Raw genomic sequence first — 17,205 nt, forward strand, 5'->3', positions numbered from 1 at the left:
AAACGCTTGATAGGTAAGGCCTATTGAGTACTGCATGAAGTGCGTATGGTAATTTAAAGAAAAAAGTTGCAACAAAAGGAAAAGACGACGCGAGACTGTGAACTTAACGTTTAGGAGATTGTGACTTTATTAAGTTGGTGAGGAATTCATTCTCGGCTACTGATGAGATAATCGGATGATGTTATTTGACGTTATTATAGTCATCCTTTCAAGAATGCTGCAAATGAATCTTTCTGTCCTTCATAATCTGAAAAGGCAGAGGAGATGTGGTCCGGGTAAAGAGAGGCTGCTCCGAATGGTCTCCTGTTGTCCATCCTGAAAGATTTGAAGAACTTTCCAACATCAACACCTCTCCCAGAAAAATAAGCCTGAAGTGTTCGGAAAAACTGGAGAGAGAAAGAACCAAAGCTCGAGTTTAAGATGATTAACGTATGCGTTTGTTTGCAAGATGTTTTATCCTTCACTGTCTGTCTGACCTTATCTGATTGCAAAGATTACACCAGGAAATAATGCTCGATGGGTTTATTAAATTCCGACAAATCAAACTCATCTAAATACAAACTGCCGACATCAAAGGACGAAACGCAATGAAACGGAGCACCTTCGACAAGTGTCCTGTGAGAAACAGATTTGCATTGGTATAATTTTGTTATTAGATGGCGAAATCCTGTCCAGTTGCAATTGCCGGGATACATGCAGCCCTGTGTCTAACAGGAGGTAACCGAGACTTGGTATCACTTTTCATATATTAGGTAGCATACTGGTAACGATGTCCTTACATCAGGTCTACGTGCACATAGTATTTGCATGATCCCAATACGTACAACACATCTACTGCTTACCACCTTAATACAGTAACTCGAGGTTCGGTAGATGGTAAGTAAAAATACAAAAGATCACAACATTGTATTGTAACAGAAATATCCTTCCTCTGACGTACTGTCATTGCATGAGACTAACAGCAACAGCAGCCGATCTATCTCAGCCGGATCAGTAAATTATGCCAATTGGATTGAAGATTCAATCAGTGAATCTATATAGCTCAGAACGGCTTGCACAAACTTGAGATTTAGCTTCCCTCGCTTTGTAGGAGGCGCCTTATCAGGTGACAAGTTTCAAAATCTTCCACACTGACACCTGACACAACTTATTTGCAGCTTTCAAAGTAAATGCCATTGTGTGCGTACATGAGATAAATACTGTGTTTGCTTCTTTCCTCGACAATACAGATATAGACATATCTTCCAAAAACGCCAACACAGCAAACAAAAACAACATAATTCGACAGTAAAATATTTCTGGCGGACAATATGTGAATACATCCCCAGTTTTAATAACAGAAAAGTTGTTTTAATCCCAGAAATAAACCAGAGTGATTCAGAGCAAATGTTTGCAAGAGAGTAAACTAACATTACTTAGTTGCTGTCACTTGGCCCTGCACATGCATTTTACCGGGTCTAGGTCAAAATTGAACTCTTACCAGCTCCCTGTTTCTCGGGTTTTCGAAAGATTTCCAAGCATCTTTAGACTCCAGGGGAATTGTATGAACCAAAGTCACGAGGGAGGCAGTTAGACAGAAAGTAAAAACCTGCACTTTCAGCATGATACTGGAAGAAAATCATAAGAGTTACATCATACAAACTTCAAACAAAATAAGTGAATACAAGGCAGGAAGATTTTCGTACTCACCGACTGTCTTTAGACTCAAGAGGGAACTTGGGTTAGCGCCACTCACTGCTGTGCAGCTTGAAGATACCTCTGACTGGATTGCAGCCAGTTCTATTTTATAGCTGTGGTAGTTTGTGTGGGTGTCAGTGACGTTGGCAGAGTGCACCAGAGTAATTATATTTCAAGAGGTCGAATAAAGAAACTCCAGGGAATAAACTAACTCTAATTTCATTCAAAACTGAAATAGCTATATGTCCGCATAAGAAAATATGATCCTTAACTACATTAAACCAGACAGGAGATTCCCGAACCTGAAATTTAATACTTTTTTTTAATAGTTATTTCCAAGCCTTGGCTATTTTTAATAAAATCTACAGCCTACACTGGCGTCAGCTTTGCCCAATGATGGCCCTTGAGTCAGAAGGTTGTGGGCCAAATCCTGAAGCGGGACATGATTACATGATCCAGACTGATTTAAGTACAGAAGGTTGAAGGTTCAAGCCCCATCCCAGGGACGAGAGCACAAAAAACCTAGGCTGACACTCCAGTGCAGTGATGAGGGATTGCTGCACTGTCGGAGTGCCGTCTTTCGGATGAGACGTTAAACACCTGCTCTATCAAGTGGATGTAAAAGATCCCATAACACTATTTCGAAGGAGAGCCAGGAGTTATCCCTGGTGTCCTGGCCAATATTTATCCCTCAATCAACATAACATAAAACAGATTATCTGGTCATTATCGCATTGCTGTTTGTGGGAGCTTGCTGTGCGCAAATTGATTGCCACGTTTCCCACATTACAACAGTGACGACACTCCAAAAGTACTTCTGTAAAGCGCTGAGATGTCCGGAGGTCATGAAAGGCGCTATATAAATCCAAGTTTTTCTTTCTCAATCAACACTCCAAGAACAGATTTATCCGCTCTTAACTATAAACAATAGTTATTACATTTCAAAAGTAATTCATTGACTGAAGCCCAGCAGATCCGAAGCGCGCTTTAGAAATACAAGTTCTCCCTTTCTGGTAACTTCAAACCTGAATTGTATAGCTAGCAGGTTTTAAATCTGAAGGAAACCGTGATTAAGGGGTGAACCAGATCCCTTCGTTGCTCACAAACGCGTGGGATACTTTGCAAAGGCAAATGTTGCTTTCATTGCAGTCTAGCTTTATTGTGTACGCTTTGGAATTCAAACGGGTGTGAGGGGGCTCAAAACACGACGCTGCGGTGGGCTGGGCACTTTTCGGAGTTGTATTGCCGCTTTGCGGAGTTGTGCATCCAAACCGACTTCGCAACGATGCTAAAGTAGAAGTACAAATGCAGCCACACACAGTAAAACTAGTTTGCACTTAGGCCACTGTGGGGGAAAAGTCGTGTGATTGGGTTACTGACCGCATTCCTGCAAATAGACACAGTCTGAAAATTGATCTCCCAAGAGTCTTCCTTAATACAAGCGTGATAAGGGAGGTCTATCTAGTCCTATTGCCCTATAAAAAAAATAGTAGTCTTCCTAAAATGATACTTGTCTTTATTTTGGTTGATGTTTCCTCTTGAGTAACTGGGGTCGGAGGATTGGTCCATTTTCTAAGACCTGGACTTGAAAGTAAAGGAACCAAACTCACCAAACTTCTCCTTTGTAGTTGCACCGACGGTTGTCACTGTATGGCAAAGCAGAGTGAGCCATTTGTCCTTAAGGGAGAGGGTTTCCATTCATTACTTCGCCTGCCCGCACCCACCCCATTAATTCTTAATGGACAAGAACATCGTGGGTGGCCAGTTTCAGCCGAAATCCCCAGCCATATGTTGTATTGTGCCACGTGTGACGCTCAAACGGGGCAAATGACAGGTAAAAAATAAAACAGTAACATAATAAGAGAGGAAGTGGAATCTATCCGGCCCTCCTCCACATAATCTATAAAATGCCTTCTCTAGAAGAGACATAATCACTAATTTGATGGGATGGTGCTTGTTTTCCCCATTTTCCCACACTGATTATGTCCTGTACGTTTGATTTCCACCAATAACGGTCAGAATTGTAAATAGCTTCGGGAAATGTTACGACTACAAACTGCATGCTATGCCCTGGTTAATCTACAGCAAAGTTAACATAATTTAGTAGGTGCGTCTAAATATTGAATTTAAGATCCTTTGAACCGGCTCGGAAAGCCGGTTACCTGGCTAAGTAATGTCCCTTGTGGACAACTACTTCAATGATAATCCGCTACAACTATTATTTGTAAACGCCGAGGATTTTTTCCCCCTCAACTCCCCTCTAATCCTTCTACCAAATATTTTAAATTTATGCGCCCTGTTTATTGACCCCTCTGCTAAGGGAAATATGTCATTTAGGTTATTTTTTAGTTCTTCCTAATCTTGAATAAAATGTCAATTCACTGTCGGTCATTTGTTTTACATCAAGGGTGGAATGGGATTTTAAGGCGGTAGAGCACGGAGATAAAACGTATTACTGATATAGAGAATTTATTCATGCGTGTGCCGGCTGTTCATTTTGACAAACAAAATGTGCCCCGGGTGATAAAAGTAAATGGATTTTCCTGCTTAAAGAATCATTTGGAAACTCTACGACTGGATTTTTAAAAAAATGGCCTCGAACAGCTATCACAAAGAATTAGGAGCATTGTTTGAGAAATCGTTTCTCACGTCCTAATATGAAATATACGATTGCAAATCTGAACAGACTCGTCTAAAGCTGATCGGCCCCGCGGAACATTCTTCAGGTAAGTGTGTGCGAAAGGTCACATTCAGGACCAGGGACAGCTCAACTCGGCGTCCGGCAACACTGCAAAACAGCTGGGCTTCGAAGAAACATAGGAATGAATCAATAAATTGAGCTCGCCGTCATAAAAGCCAAACCATATTACAGTGGATCAGCTCTCTAAAGGTTAGACAGCAATAGGCTTCCGATCGCAGTTCAAGGCGAATCTTAGCTGGTGGCATTGTTTGCCTCCAGTTTGCTATAATGTTCCGTTACTGCTTTCATGTTAAAATGATCTGAACGGATATGCCTCAGACACTGGCTCATGAATCCCACTCGATGTTCTCTCTGGCTGCATCGGCTCATAGTTCGAGTTGTGAGCAGCAAATCAGGAAAGTTTATAAGCAACTGTCTGAAAGAACCAGGGACACTATTTCATGCAAAACGCAATCGGAGTTGTCATTCAGCACTCCGAAATTGCGCTAATTCTTCCAGACATCCATTTAACAACACGTTCATCTTCAATTAATAACTTATTTGTAACAAAATATTTACTTGATATCTAACAGTGCATCCTCCTCTGATCACAGAATTTCCAGCACAAGAGGAGGCGCCCTGTGTAATGTTTTACATAGGATATACAGGCACAGAAACAGGCCATTCGCCCCAACAGTCCATGTTGACCTGTCGACACGAATTCTATTTTCCTGCCCCGTTTCCCATATCCTTTTATAAGGTACCCCTTATTATACAATATTTTACACTTTATGGCCTAGTCTTTCCAATGGGGAGCATCTCTGGTGGGGGCGGGATTTGCGACTTTCTGGCCCTAGGAGTGGCCTCTGCTTAGCGAGTCGTGGTGAACCTGGTATCGTAGTGCTCGGGGGCCTGACACATAATTCTAATAATTTTGCTGCTGCCCTGGGGGGGGGCCTGTGCAGGGCACATCTCTGAGAGCAACTACACAAGCCCCTCAGTGAACAACAATCTGCATTTATATTACACCTTTAACATAGTAAAACGTCCGGTGGCACTTCACAGAAGGGTTATCAGCCACAATTTGATTCTGAGCCACATAAGGAGATATTAGGGCCTAAATGGCCAAAAGCTTCGTCAAAGAGGAAACATATTAAAGGAGGATATTAAAGGAGGGGGGACAGGCAGAGAGGTTTCGGGAGGAAACCCCAGAACTTGGGGCCAAGGCAGCTGAAGGCTCTGTGGGATGAAGGAAGACGGGGATGCGCAAGAGGCCAGCATTGGAGGAACACAGAGTTCTGAGAGGGCTGGAGGAAGTTACAGAGATAAGATATATAAAAAAGCCTTTGCGGGGCCCACCTACTTTTGAGTGCTGGATGGCGGAGCTGAGCAGACAGTCCTGATATCCAATGCTCAAACAAGACAAATGACAGGTAAAAAAAACTGCAGGAATCATATTTCTCTCATTTAAATCTGATTTGCAAGTGCTCGTCCACATATGGGCGATGCATTTAGTACTTCTCGGCTACCCCACTGGAAGTGAGAAAGGAGTGAAGTGAGGCATGTAATCGGGCTAGTCCCAAGCACTTTTCCAGCCCTGTTCATGACAGATGCACCGGAAAACTGTCAACAGGGGGCCCGAAATCTTAGATCACTAGCTCTTGGTGAAAAACAATCTTAGAGCAGACATTTTGTATGATATTCTCCCTTACGTGATATGATATTCCGCTCCAGGACATCAATTTGGATTGTGTACACTCGTATGGGCAGCAAGTTTGAATTGGGGAGAAGGAGAACACCGTGAAAAATAATCACAAACAGTAGCAACTCTGTTCGTCGGAGCATAAACCAGGAAATAGTGGGGTCTTGTAAAAAGGGAACAGCAATAATCATGGGTGATTTTAACCTCCATATTGATTGGACAAATCAAATTGGTCTGGGTAGCCTTGAGGAGGAGTTCATAGAGTGCGTAAGTGCATAAGGGACGGGTTCCTTGAGCAGTATGTAACGGAACCAATCAGGGGGCAGGCTATCTTAGATCTGGTCCTGTGTAATGAAACAGGATTAATAAACAATCTCCTAGTAAAGGATCCCCTTGGAATGAGTGATCATAGCATGATTGAATTTCAAATTCAGATGGAGGGTGAGAAAGTGGGATCTCTAACCAGCATACGAAGCTTAAATAAAGGAGACTATGAAGATATGAGAGCAGAGTTGGCTAAAGTGGACTGGGAAAATAGATTAAAGTGTAGGATGGTTGATGAACAGTGGTGTACATTTAAGGAGATATTTCACAACTCTCAAGAAAAATATATTCCAATGAGGAGGAAAGGGTGTAAGAGAAAAGTGGCTAACTAAAGAAATAAAGGATGGTATCCAATTAAAAACAAGGACATACAAAGTGGTCAAAACTAGTGGGAGGACAGAAGACTGGGAAGCTTTTAAAAGCCAGCAAAGAATGACTAAAAAAATGATTAAGAAAGGGAAGATAGACTATGAAAGTAAACTAGCACAAAATATAAAAACAGATAGCAAGAGTTTCTATAGGTATATAAAAAGGAAAAGAGTGGCTAAAGTAGAATGGCTAAAGTAAATGTTGGTCTGTTAGAGGACGAGACCGGGGAATTAGTAATGGGAAACATGGAGATGGCAGAAACTCTGAACAAATATTTTGTATCAGTCTTTACGGGAGAGGACACTAACAATATCCCAACTGTGGATAGCCAAGGGGCTATGGGGGGTGGGGGGGGGGGCGGTGGAGGAACTTAACACAATCACAATCACTAAGGAGGCGGTACTCAGTAAGATAATGGGACTAAAGGCAGATAAATCCCCTGGACCTGATGGCTTGCATCCTAGGGTCTTAAGAGATGTAGCGGCAGGGATTGTGGGTGCATTGGTTGTAATTTACCAAAATTCCCTGGATTCTGGAGAGGTCCCAGCAGATTGGAAAACTGCAAATGTAATGACCCTATTTAAAAAAGGAGGCAGACAAAAAGCAGAAAACTATAGACCAGTTAGCCTAACATCTGTGGTTGGGAAAATGTTGGAGTCCATTATTAAAGAAGCAGTAGCAGGACATTTGGAAAAGCAAAATTCGGTCAGGCAGAGTCAACATGGATTTATGAAGGGGAAGTCATGTTTGACAAATTTTCTGGAATTCTTTGAGGATGTAACGAACAGAGTGGATAAAGAGGAACCAGTGGACGTGGTGTATTTGGACTTCCAGAAGGCATTTGACAAGGTGCCACATAAAAGGTTACTGCACAAGATAAAAGTTTATAGGGTTGGGGGTAATATATTAGCATGGATAGAGGATTGGCTAAACAGAGAGTCGGGATAAATGGTTCATTCTCTGGTTGGCAACCAACAACTAGTGGGGTGCCGCAGGGATCAGTGCTGGGACTCCAATTATTTACAATCTATATTAATGACCTGGAAGAAGGGAAGTTTGCTGATGATACAGAGATGGGAGGAAAAGCAATGTGTGAGGAGGACACAAAAAACCTGCAAAAGGACATAGACAGGCTAAGTGAGTGAGCAAAAATTTGGCAGATGGAGTGTAATGTTGGAAAGTGTGAGGTCATGCACTTTGGCAGAAAAAAAAATCAAAGAGCAAGTTATTATTTAAATGGAAAAAGATTGCAAAGTGCTGCAATACAGCGGGACCTAGGGGGTATGTGTGCATGAAACACAAAAGGATAGTATGCAGGTATAGCAAGTGATCAGGAAGGCCAATGGTATCTTGGCCTTTATTGCAAAGGGGATGGAGTATAAAAGCAGGGGAGCTTTGCTACAGCTATACAGGGCATTGGTGAGGCCACACCTGGAATACTGCGTGCAGTTTTGGTTTCCATATTTACGAAAGGATAGACTTGTTTTGGAGGCAGTTCAGAGAAGATTCACTAGGTTGATTCCAGAGATGAGGGGGTTGACTTATGAGGAAAGGTTGAATAGGTTGGGCCTCTACTCATTGGAATTCAGAAGAAGGAGAGGTGATCTTATCGAAACGTATAAGATTATGAGGGGGCTTGACAAGGTGGATGCAGCAAGGATCTTTCCACTGATGGGGGAGACTAGAACTAGAGGGCATGATCTTAGAATAAGGGGCCATCCATTTAAAACTGAGATGAGGAGATATTTCTTCTCAGAGGATTGTAAATCTGTGGAATTTGCTGCCTCAGAGAGCTGGGACATTGAATAAATTTAAGATAGAAATCGAGAGTTTCTTAAACAATAAGGGGATAAGGGGTTATGGGGAGTGGGCAGGGAAGTGGACCTGAGTCCATGATCAGATCAGCCATGATCTTATTGAATGGCAGAGCAGGCTTGAGGGGCCGTATGGCCTACTCCTGTTCCTATTTCTTATGTTCTTATGTTCTTAAAATCATAGAATAGAATCATAGAATGATTGCAGCACAGAAGGAAGCCATTCGGCCTGTCGAGCCAGTGCCGGCTCTCAACTAATCCCATTCCCCCGCCCTTTCCCCATAGTCCTACAAATTATTTTCCTTCAGGTACTTATCCAATTCCCTTTTGAAAGCCAGCATTGAATCTGCCCCCACCATCCTTTCAGACAATGCATTCCAGATCATAACCACTTGCTGCATAAAAATGTTTCTCCTCATGTCACCTTTGATTCTTCTGCCAATCACCTGAAATTGGTGTCCTCTGGTTCTCGACCCTTCCACCAATTGAAACACTTTCTCTCTATCTATTCTGTCTAGACCCCTATTAAATATCCTCTCAACCTTCCCTGCTCTAAGGAGATCAACCCCAGCTTCTCCAGTTTTTTCATGTAACTGTAGTCCCTGATAACTGGAACCATTCTCATAATTTTTTTCTGCATCCTCTTTAAGGCCTTCACATCCTTCCTAAAGTGTGGTACCCAGAATTGGACACAATACTCCAGTTGAGGCCGAACCAATGTTTTGTAAGGTTCATCATAACTTCCTTGCTTTTGTGCTCTATGCTTCTATTTATGAAGCCCAGGATCCTGTTGCTTTGTTAACCACTTTTTCAACCTGTCCTGTCACTTTCAATGAGCTGTGGACATATACCCCCAGGTGTCTCTGTTCATACACCCCCTTTAGAATTGTACCCTTCAGTTTATATTGCCTCTCCTGGTTCTTCCTACCAAAATATATCACTTTGCACTTTTCTGTGTTAAACTTTATCTGCCATGTGTCCGCCATTCCACCACCCTGTCTACTTTTTCTTGAAGTCTATCAGTGTACTCCTCACTTTTCATTATACTTCCAAGTTTTGTGTCATCTGCAAATTTTGAAATTGTGCACTGTACACCCAAGTTTAAGTCATTAATATATATCAAGAAAAACAATGACCCTAGTACCGAACCCTGGGGAACACCACTGTATACCTTTCTCCAGTCTGAAAAACAACCATTCACCACGACTCTGTGTTTCCTATCACTTAGCCAATTTTGTATCCATGCTGCCTCTGTTCCTTTTATTCCAGGGCTTCAACTTTGCTAGCAAGCCTATTATGTGGCACTTTATCAAACACTTTTTGGAAGTTCATGTACACCACATCAACCACATTGCCCTAATCAACCCTCTCTGTTAACTCATCAAAAAACTCAATCAAGTTAGTTAAACACGATTTGCCTTTGACAGATCCGTGCTGGCTTTCATTAATGAATCCATACTTGTCCAAGTGGCTGTTAATTTTGTCCCGGATTATCGTTTCTAAAAGCTTCCCCACTACCGAGGTTAAACTGACTGATTTGTAGTTGCTGAGTTTATCCTTACACCCTTTTTTGAACAATGGTGTAACATTTGCAATTCTCCAGTCCTCTGGCAGCATCCCTGTATCTAAGGAGGATTAGAAGACTATGGCCAGTACCTCCACAATTTCCACCCTTACCTCCCTCTGCATCCTAAGATGCATCCCATCTGGTTCTGGAGACTTATCTATTTTAAGTACAGCCACCCTTTCTAGTAACTCCTCAATATTAATTTTTTATCCCATCCTGTATCATAACTACCTCCTCTTTCACTATGACTTTGGCAGCATCTTCTTCCTAGTTAAAGACAGATGCAAAATACTCATTTAGTACCTCAGCCATGCCTTCTGCCTCGATGCGTAGGCCTCTACTTTAATCCCTAATTGGTCCCACCCCTCCTCTTACTATTTAATATTTATATGCCTATCGAAGACTTTTGGATTCCCTTTTATGATAGCTGCCAGTCTATTCTCATACTCTCTCTTTGCCACTCTTGGTTCCTTTTTCAATTCCTCTCTGAACTTTCTATATTCAGCCTGGTTCTCATTTGTATTCTCAACCTGATATCTGTCATAATCCCCCTTTTTCTGCTTCATCTTACTTTCTATCTCTTTTTTCATCCAGGGAGCTCTGGCTTTGGATGCCCTACCATTCCCCCTTCGTGGGAGTGTACCTTGACTGTACCCGAACCATCTCCTCTTTAAAGGCAGTCTATTATTTGATTACGGTTTAGCTTGCCAATCTTTGATTCCAGTTTACCCGGACCAGATCTCAACCCATTGAAATTGGCACTCCTCCAATTAACTATTTTTACTCTAAATTGCTCCTCGTCCTTTTCCATAGCTAATCTAAACCTTATGATACTATGATCACGGTTCCGTAAATGTTCTCCTTCTGACACTTGCTCCACTTGGCCCACCCCATTCCCCAGAACCAGATCCAGCAATGCCTCCTTCCTCATTAGGCCAGAAACTTACTGATCAAGAAAGTTCTCCTGAACACACTTCAGAAATTCTTCCCCCTCTTTGCCCTTTACACTATTACTATCCTAGCCTATATTAGGATAATTGAAGTCCCCCATTTTCACTGTTCTATAGTTCTTGCATTTCCCTGCAAATTTGCTCCTCTATATCCTTCCACTCGTTGATGGCCTATAGAATACACCTAGTAGTGTAATGGCACCTCTATTACCATTCAAACTCAAGCATTTACCAAAAATGATCTTGCTAGTTGAATTTAGGGTTGCCTGTAAAGGAAGACAATATAGATTATTAATACTGAACATACAATAAATGCAGTCTTTTCAATTATGTAGGGAACTCTGCAACAAACATTTATAACATTGGGGCTTGCCATTGTTTTAAAATGGGCTAGAAATGCCAGATTGAAAAATAGCTCCATTTTTTGGCACTATTTCCGAGTAAGGTTTATTTTTTATGCCGAAATAGCGGCAATAAAATAAGGACCAAGTTTCGGCAAAAGCTTTTAAAATTTTGGCGTGGTGCTAAAATACCTCCGTTTTTAAGGATGGACCTAAAATTTTTTGCAATAAAAATAACACCCGCGCAAAAAAAAAGAAAAAAAATCGCCCGTTTTCCATGCGACGGGTGTACTCACGCATGCACAGTACACTTCCTGGTCTGGATTAACCATTTTAACTTGCAGGAGATTTCTGAGTACTTCCACACAGGAGCTAAAAAACGAAAAATGGACCATGAATTGGAAAGGAAAAGGACCAGCAAGTTCAGTCAAGACGCCAATGATGTCCTGGTAGCCACTGTCGACAGTGGATAGCGACAGATTGGTAAGAAGGGTGCTGGTAAATTGAAACCTTCCACAATGGCTCAAGCTTAGGGGCATGTTGCAGAGCAGGTTTCAGCAGTGGTGTCCATCCAGAGGGATGGCAAGCAGTGCCGGAAGAAGTGTCAGGACTTTTGCCAAGTAGTTAAGAGTAATATTTTGATTTATGCACTACAATGACTTGAATTGTAAATGCGACTATCTGTGTGTGTTACGACAGCAGAAGGCCCCTCTCTTAAAAATTTCTATTGCCATCTTTGCAGAAGAAGTTGTCCGACAACCACCAAGAGCGGATGAAAACCGGTGGAGATCCAGCAAGACTGCAGCCACTAACGCCCCTGGAATGAGGATCGCAGATATTATTGGTACCATCAGAAGATCGACCACCCATGCAGAAGCTGGGCCCAGGTTACAGAGAGAGGTTAAGTCCTACAAAATCCACAGTCTGGTTTGGCTCAATGTTAAGTACTGCTACGCATCGGTTTATGCGATGTACTGTCCGTCGGCTATGCTTCGGTTTGTGCGGTGTACTATCATTCGTTGTGGTCCTTCAAATGAGCCTGCACTATGTGAGCCTATTCATATCACCCTTCCCCCTCCCCTGCTGCTAACCATTCGTCTGTTCTGTTATATTTTGCAGATGTTGCACAGACATCCAATAACAAAGCAGAAGGCCCAGCCACACCCTGACACGAGAATTAGATGAGCTTGCCGAACTCAGCTATACTGAAGAAGTTATAGAGACAGCCAATCAGCTTGAGGCAGGGAATGAGAAGGAGCAGGAAAATGAAAATATTTTTATTCCCAGGGGGGTGGGGGAAGGATTTGAGGATTTTGGGGATGAGACGGTGACATTACAATTGGAGGCGGTGCATGACACACGTGTGCCAAGCACATTCAGCAGCCTTACGCATGAGGGGACATTTTCATGGTTGTATACCTTCCGAGATCATGGTGGGTCCCAGCAAAGCACATCCTGGGTGGCAGCAGCAGGCCCGTCTGCATGGGTGAGGAGGAGACCTGAACAGCGTTCTCCTGAAATGGAGGCAACACAGGAGGTGTTCAAGCTCAAGGTAATGAGTGCGGAGAGCATTGAGCTTACCAGGTCGCTCTTGGAGGCCATGGGTGGGATCAAGGGAGAAATAGCAGCACTGTCTAGAGGAATGGCAGCAAACTCTGCTGCCATTAGGGAGGGCATGTCGGAGGGAATAACAGCAATATCTGCACAGATTAGGGAGGGCATGTCGGAGATAGCTGCTGCAATGCGGGAGCACACCTAGGCTGTCATTGCCCAGCGGCAATTGATGGCATCAAGTGATGCCACTCCCACTCCAATCTACCGATCAACCTCAGCAGTCACTGTCAGTGTGCAGGTTGACCTACAGGCTGAGGAGTCCCAAACTGCGCTTTCCGCAACCACAGCTTTCTGGGAATAGGGCTAAGAGCAAGGTCAAGGGTAAGAAGAACGGGTAGGTGCACGGCGGTGTTTAAATAAGGGGTGGGGGAGGAAAGAGATGGCTGCAGCTGAAGTTTGCTTTCTGCTATTGTTGTTGGTTTGCTGTTCTTTTGTTTTTTTATTGTTATTGAAGTGATGTTCATTGAAAAGTTTAAACTTAACTTTAATAAACATTTTTATATTAAAGTGCCAAATGTATAAATATTTTTTTCAATGAAACCAACAAAAACATGTATATTATTTTTTCAACTAAAACAATTATTTACATTATTTTTTCAACTAAACCAAAATTATTTACATTATTTTTCAACTAAAGCAAACTTAGGTAGTGTCTCATTTCATTCACAGAATTGGTAATAGTCAACATGGTGGGGATACACAATGGTCAAACGTGCCATTCAGTCTTCATACAAAGCGGTGAAGTATAAGATGCTGATGCAAGGCTGCTGCAATGGCGTTACGTGCACGAGGCCTCTTCCCCATCGTCCTGTGGGTTATTGTGGTTCCTCCTCCTCCTTCCCGTCGCCTGAGCTGGCTCTGCAATGTCCTCCAGTGGGCATACCTGTTCCCTCATGATGGCTAAACATGCAGCACAATTCGCCGACCTGCTGAGGGGAGTATTGTGGGTGGCCTCCAGAGTGGCCCTGGCATCAGAAATGCAGTTTTAGCAGTCCAATCTGTCTTCTCCCCGATGTCTCATGTGGCTATATGTCGATTATCGCAATGCTCGGGTTCTGTCTGAGGGTTCCAGATGGGGGTCATGAGCCCGTAAGCTTTGACCCCAGCATCCAGCTCTGCCCTTCTGGCTGCTGCTGAAACATCTATGGCACACTTCTCTCTTGCAAGATCAAAGCATCTTGATGCTTCCTGCATGTTTAACATTTGCTGCTATGATGCGCCGCATATGGTTGCAGATGATCATCACGTTGGGCGAGTGAAATTCTCGTGTTTCGATAAAGCTCCTGCTCATCCAAAGGTGCTGGCAGGGCGATGTGTGTACCATCAATGGCTGCCTGTACCTTAGGGAAGCCAGCAATTCTAGCAAAGCCTGAGCCCTCACTTGTTGTGCCTCCCTCGACATTGGGAAGTTTATAAACTAAATCCTGCATGCGTACAGGGCAGCAGTCACTTGACAAATACTGCTATGAGTAGTGTGCAGGAAGAGAGAGACTGGGGGGTGCGTGTACACAAATCTTTGGAGGTGCAGGACAAGTTGAGAAGGTTGTTAAAAAAGCATATGGGAGCCTTGGCTTTATTAATAGAGACAGAGTACAAAAGCAACAAAGTTTTGATGAACCTTTATAAAACACTAGTTAAACCTCAGCTGGAGTTTTGTGTCCAAGCCTGGGCACCACCCTTTTGGAAGAATGTCAGGGCCTTAGAGATGGTGTAGAAGAGATTTACTAGAATGGTACCTGGGATGAGGGACTTCAGTTATATGGAGAGACTGGAGAAGCTGGGGTTGTTCTCCCTGGAGCAGAGAAGGTTAAGAGGAGATTTGAAAGAGATGTTCAAATCATGAATGGTTTTGATGGAGTAAATAAAGAGAAACTGTTACCAATGGCAGAAGAGTCACTAACCAGAGGTCACAGATTTAAGGTGATTGGCAAAATGATCAAAGGGGACATGAGGAAACATTTTTTTTACACACAGCAAGTTGCTGTGATCTGAAACGCAATACCTGAAAGGGTGGGGGAAACAGATTCAATAGTAACTTTCAAAAGGGAATTGGTTAAATGCTTGGAAGGGAAAAAATTGCAGGGCTATGGGGAAAGAACAAGGGAGTGGGACTAGTTGGACATCTCTATCAAAGAGCCGGCACAGGCACAATGGGCCAAATGGTCTCCTGCTGTGCCGCATCATTCTATGATCTTCAGTTGTTGATCCTGACAGATCTTGGTGTTTTGATTTATAATTTATCCATCAATGAGACAATAGCAATATGAACAGCCCTTTACAAGTCATTCGAGACATAAATTCAATTAGGGTAAACCAGCAAATAAGTGAACAGATGCTGTGATGGCTGAGGTGTGCCTTTGGAATGGCTCAGCTCAAAAGGTCAGCTTGAGTTGGATTTGAGAGAGCATGGTGGGGTCGTGGTTGAAGTGGCACATGAAGATATTGGATGTAATCAGCCAGCTGGCCCTAGTGGTGCAGTTTGCCCAACCCATGCTATGTCATGCTTCGAAGCCAGAATGGAGATGCTCAGGCAGAGGCACACGTAAGAGGGCTGACAAGCCCACTAGTATCTTTAGTGTGCTGTAATTTTCCCTCCAGATTGCCGAGATTAGGTATAGTATTTGATATTTCTATGCATGCTTTTGTCTTTATTTAGGATTTGTGTGGGGGAACTGGTAGAGTGGTATGTACCTTCATCCCAAGCCAAAGGTTTTTGGGGAGACCTTGTTCCCAGGATTGATGCCATAGAATTAGACTACCAAGTACTCACACCTAAAGTTGGTAGACGCAGCCCACCATCTTTTCTGCAGAGTTGCAAACATCTGAGGTGTATTTTTAAACCACCTTATTGCCTGGAGAAAGTTGATATGTTTTTTTTGAAATCCCAGATCTGCTATCAACAGTCAGATAACATCTCTCTTTCAAGACTTTATTAAGAGTTATTTGTCTATGAACAATGACATAAGTTTGCTTTATTCTTCAATTTGGACAAGTCCTTTGCCCAAGTTATTACAAGAGTGGTACAAACACTTGGCTAAAACAGAATGTGCATATGCCTTGTATGTCTTACAAGCATATCCAGAATGTATACATGCCTAACAAGGATAACCCTTTAATTTGAGCATTTAATTACACCCAACTCCTTAGATAACTCTGGAATTTTATCTCCAGATGTATCTGGACTTCCAGAAGGCATTTGACAAGGTGTCACATAAAAGGTTACTGCACAAGATAAAAGTTCATGGGGTTGGGGGTAATATATTAGCATGGATAGAGGATTGGCTAACTAACAGAGAACAGAGTCGGGATAAATAGGTAATTCTCTGGTTGGCAACCAGTAACTAGTGAGCTGGGACCCCAACTATTTACAATCTATATTAACGACTTGGAAGAAGGGACTGAGTGTAATGTAGCCAAGTTTGCTGATGATACAAAGATGGGAGGAAAAGCAATGTATGAGGAGGACACAAAAAATCTGCAAACGGACATAGACAGGCTAAGTGAGTGGGCAAAAATTTGGCAGATGGAGTATAATGTCGGAAAGTGTGAGGTCATGCACTTTGGCAGAAAAAAATCAAAGAGCAAGTTATTATTTAAATGGAGAAAGATTGCAAAGTGCCGCAGTACAGTGGGACCTAGGGGTACTTGTGCATGAAACACAAAAGGATAGTATGCAGGCACAGCAAGTGATCAGGAAGGCCAATGGTATCTTGGCCTTTATTGCAAAGGGGATGGAGTATAAAAGCAGGGAAGTCTTGCTACAGTTATATAAGGTATTGGTGAGGCCACACCTGGAATACTGCGTGCAGTTTTGGTTTCCATATTTACAAAAGGATATACTTGCTTTGGAGGCAGTTCAGAGACTAGGTTGATTCCGGGGATGAGGGGGTTGACTTATGAGGAAAGGTTGAGTAGGTTGGGCCTCATTGGAATTCAGAAGAATGAGAGTTGATCTTATCGAAACGTATAAGATTATGAGGGGGCTTGACAAGATGGATGCAGGGAGGATGTTTCCACTGATGAGGGAGACTAGAACTAGAGGGCACGATCTTAGAATAAAGGGCCGCCCATTTAAAACAGAGATAGGGAGAAATTTCTTCTCCCAGAGGGTTGTAAATCTGTGGAATTCGCTGCCTCAGAGAGCTGTGGATGCTGGGACATTGAATA

The 17,205-nt window shown here is 42.7% G+C and overlaps 1 protein-coding gene across 1 annotated transcript in view; it reads right to left on the reverse strand.

Annotated features, from left to right (window-relative positions):
• Positions 1-200: 200 nt before the first annotated feature.
• The window catches only part of pgap1 (post-GPI attachment to proteins inositol deacylase 1), a 176,572-nt gene continuing 159,567 nt past the window's right edge, over positions 201-17,205 (reverse strand). The window contains exons 29-30 of the mRNA XM_070873735.1: positions 1,481-1,607; positions 201-386 (exon numbers count right to left, since the gene is read on the reverse strand). Of these exons, the coding sequence (XP_070729836.1) occupies positions 201-386; positions 1,481-1,607 (313 nt within the window). The remainder of the gene's footprint in view (positions 387-1,480; positions 1,608-17,205) is intronic.

The sequence above is a fragment of the Pristiophorus japonicus genome, chromosome 3 (assembly GCF_044704955.1).
Source record: "Pristiophorus japonicus isolate sPriJap1 chromosome 3, sPriJap1.hap1, whole genome shotgun sequence".
Classification (NCBI taxonomy): domain Eukaryota; kingdom Metazoa; phylum Chordata; class Chondrichthyes; family Pristiophoridae; genus Pristiophorus; species Pristiophorus japonicus.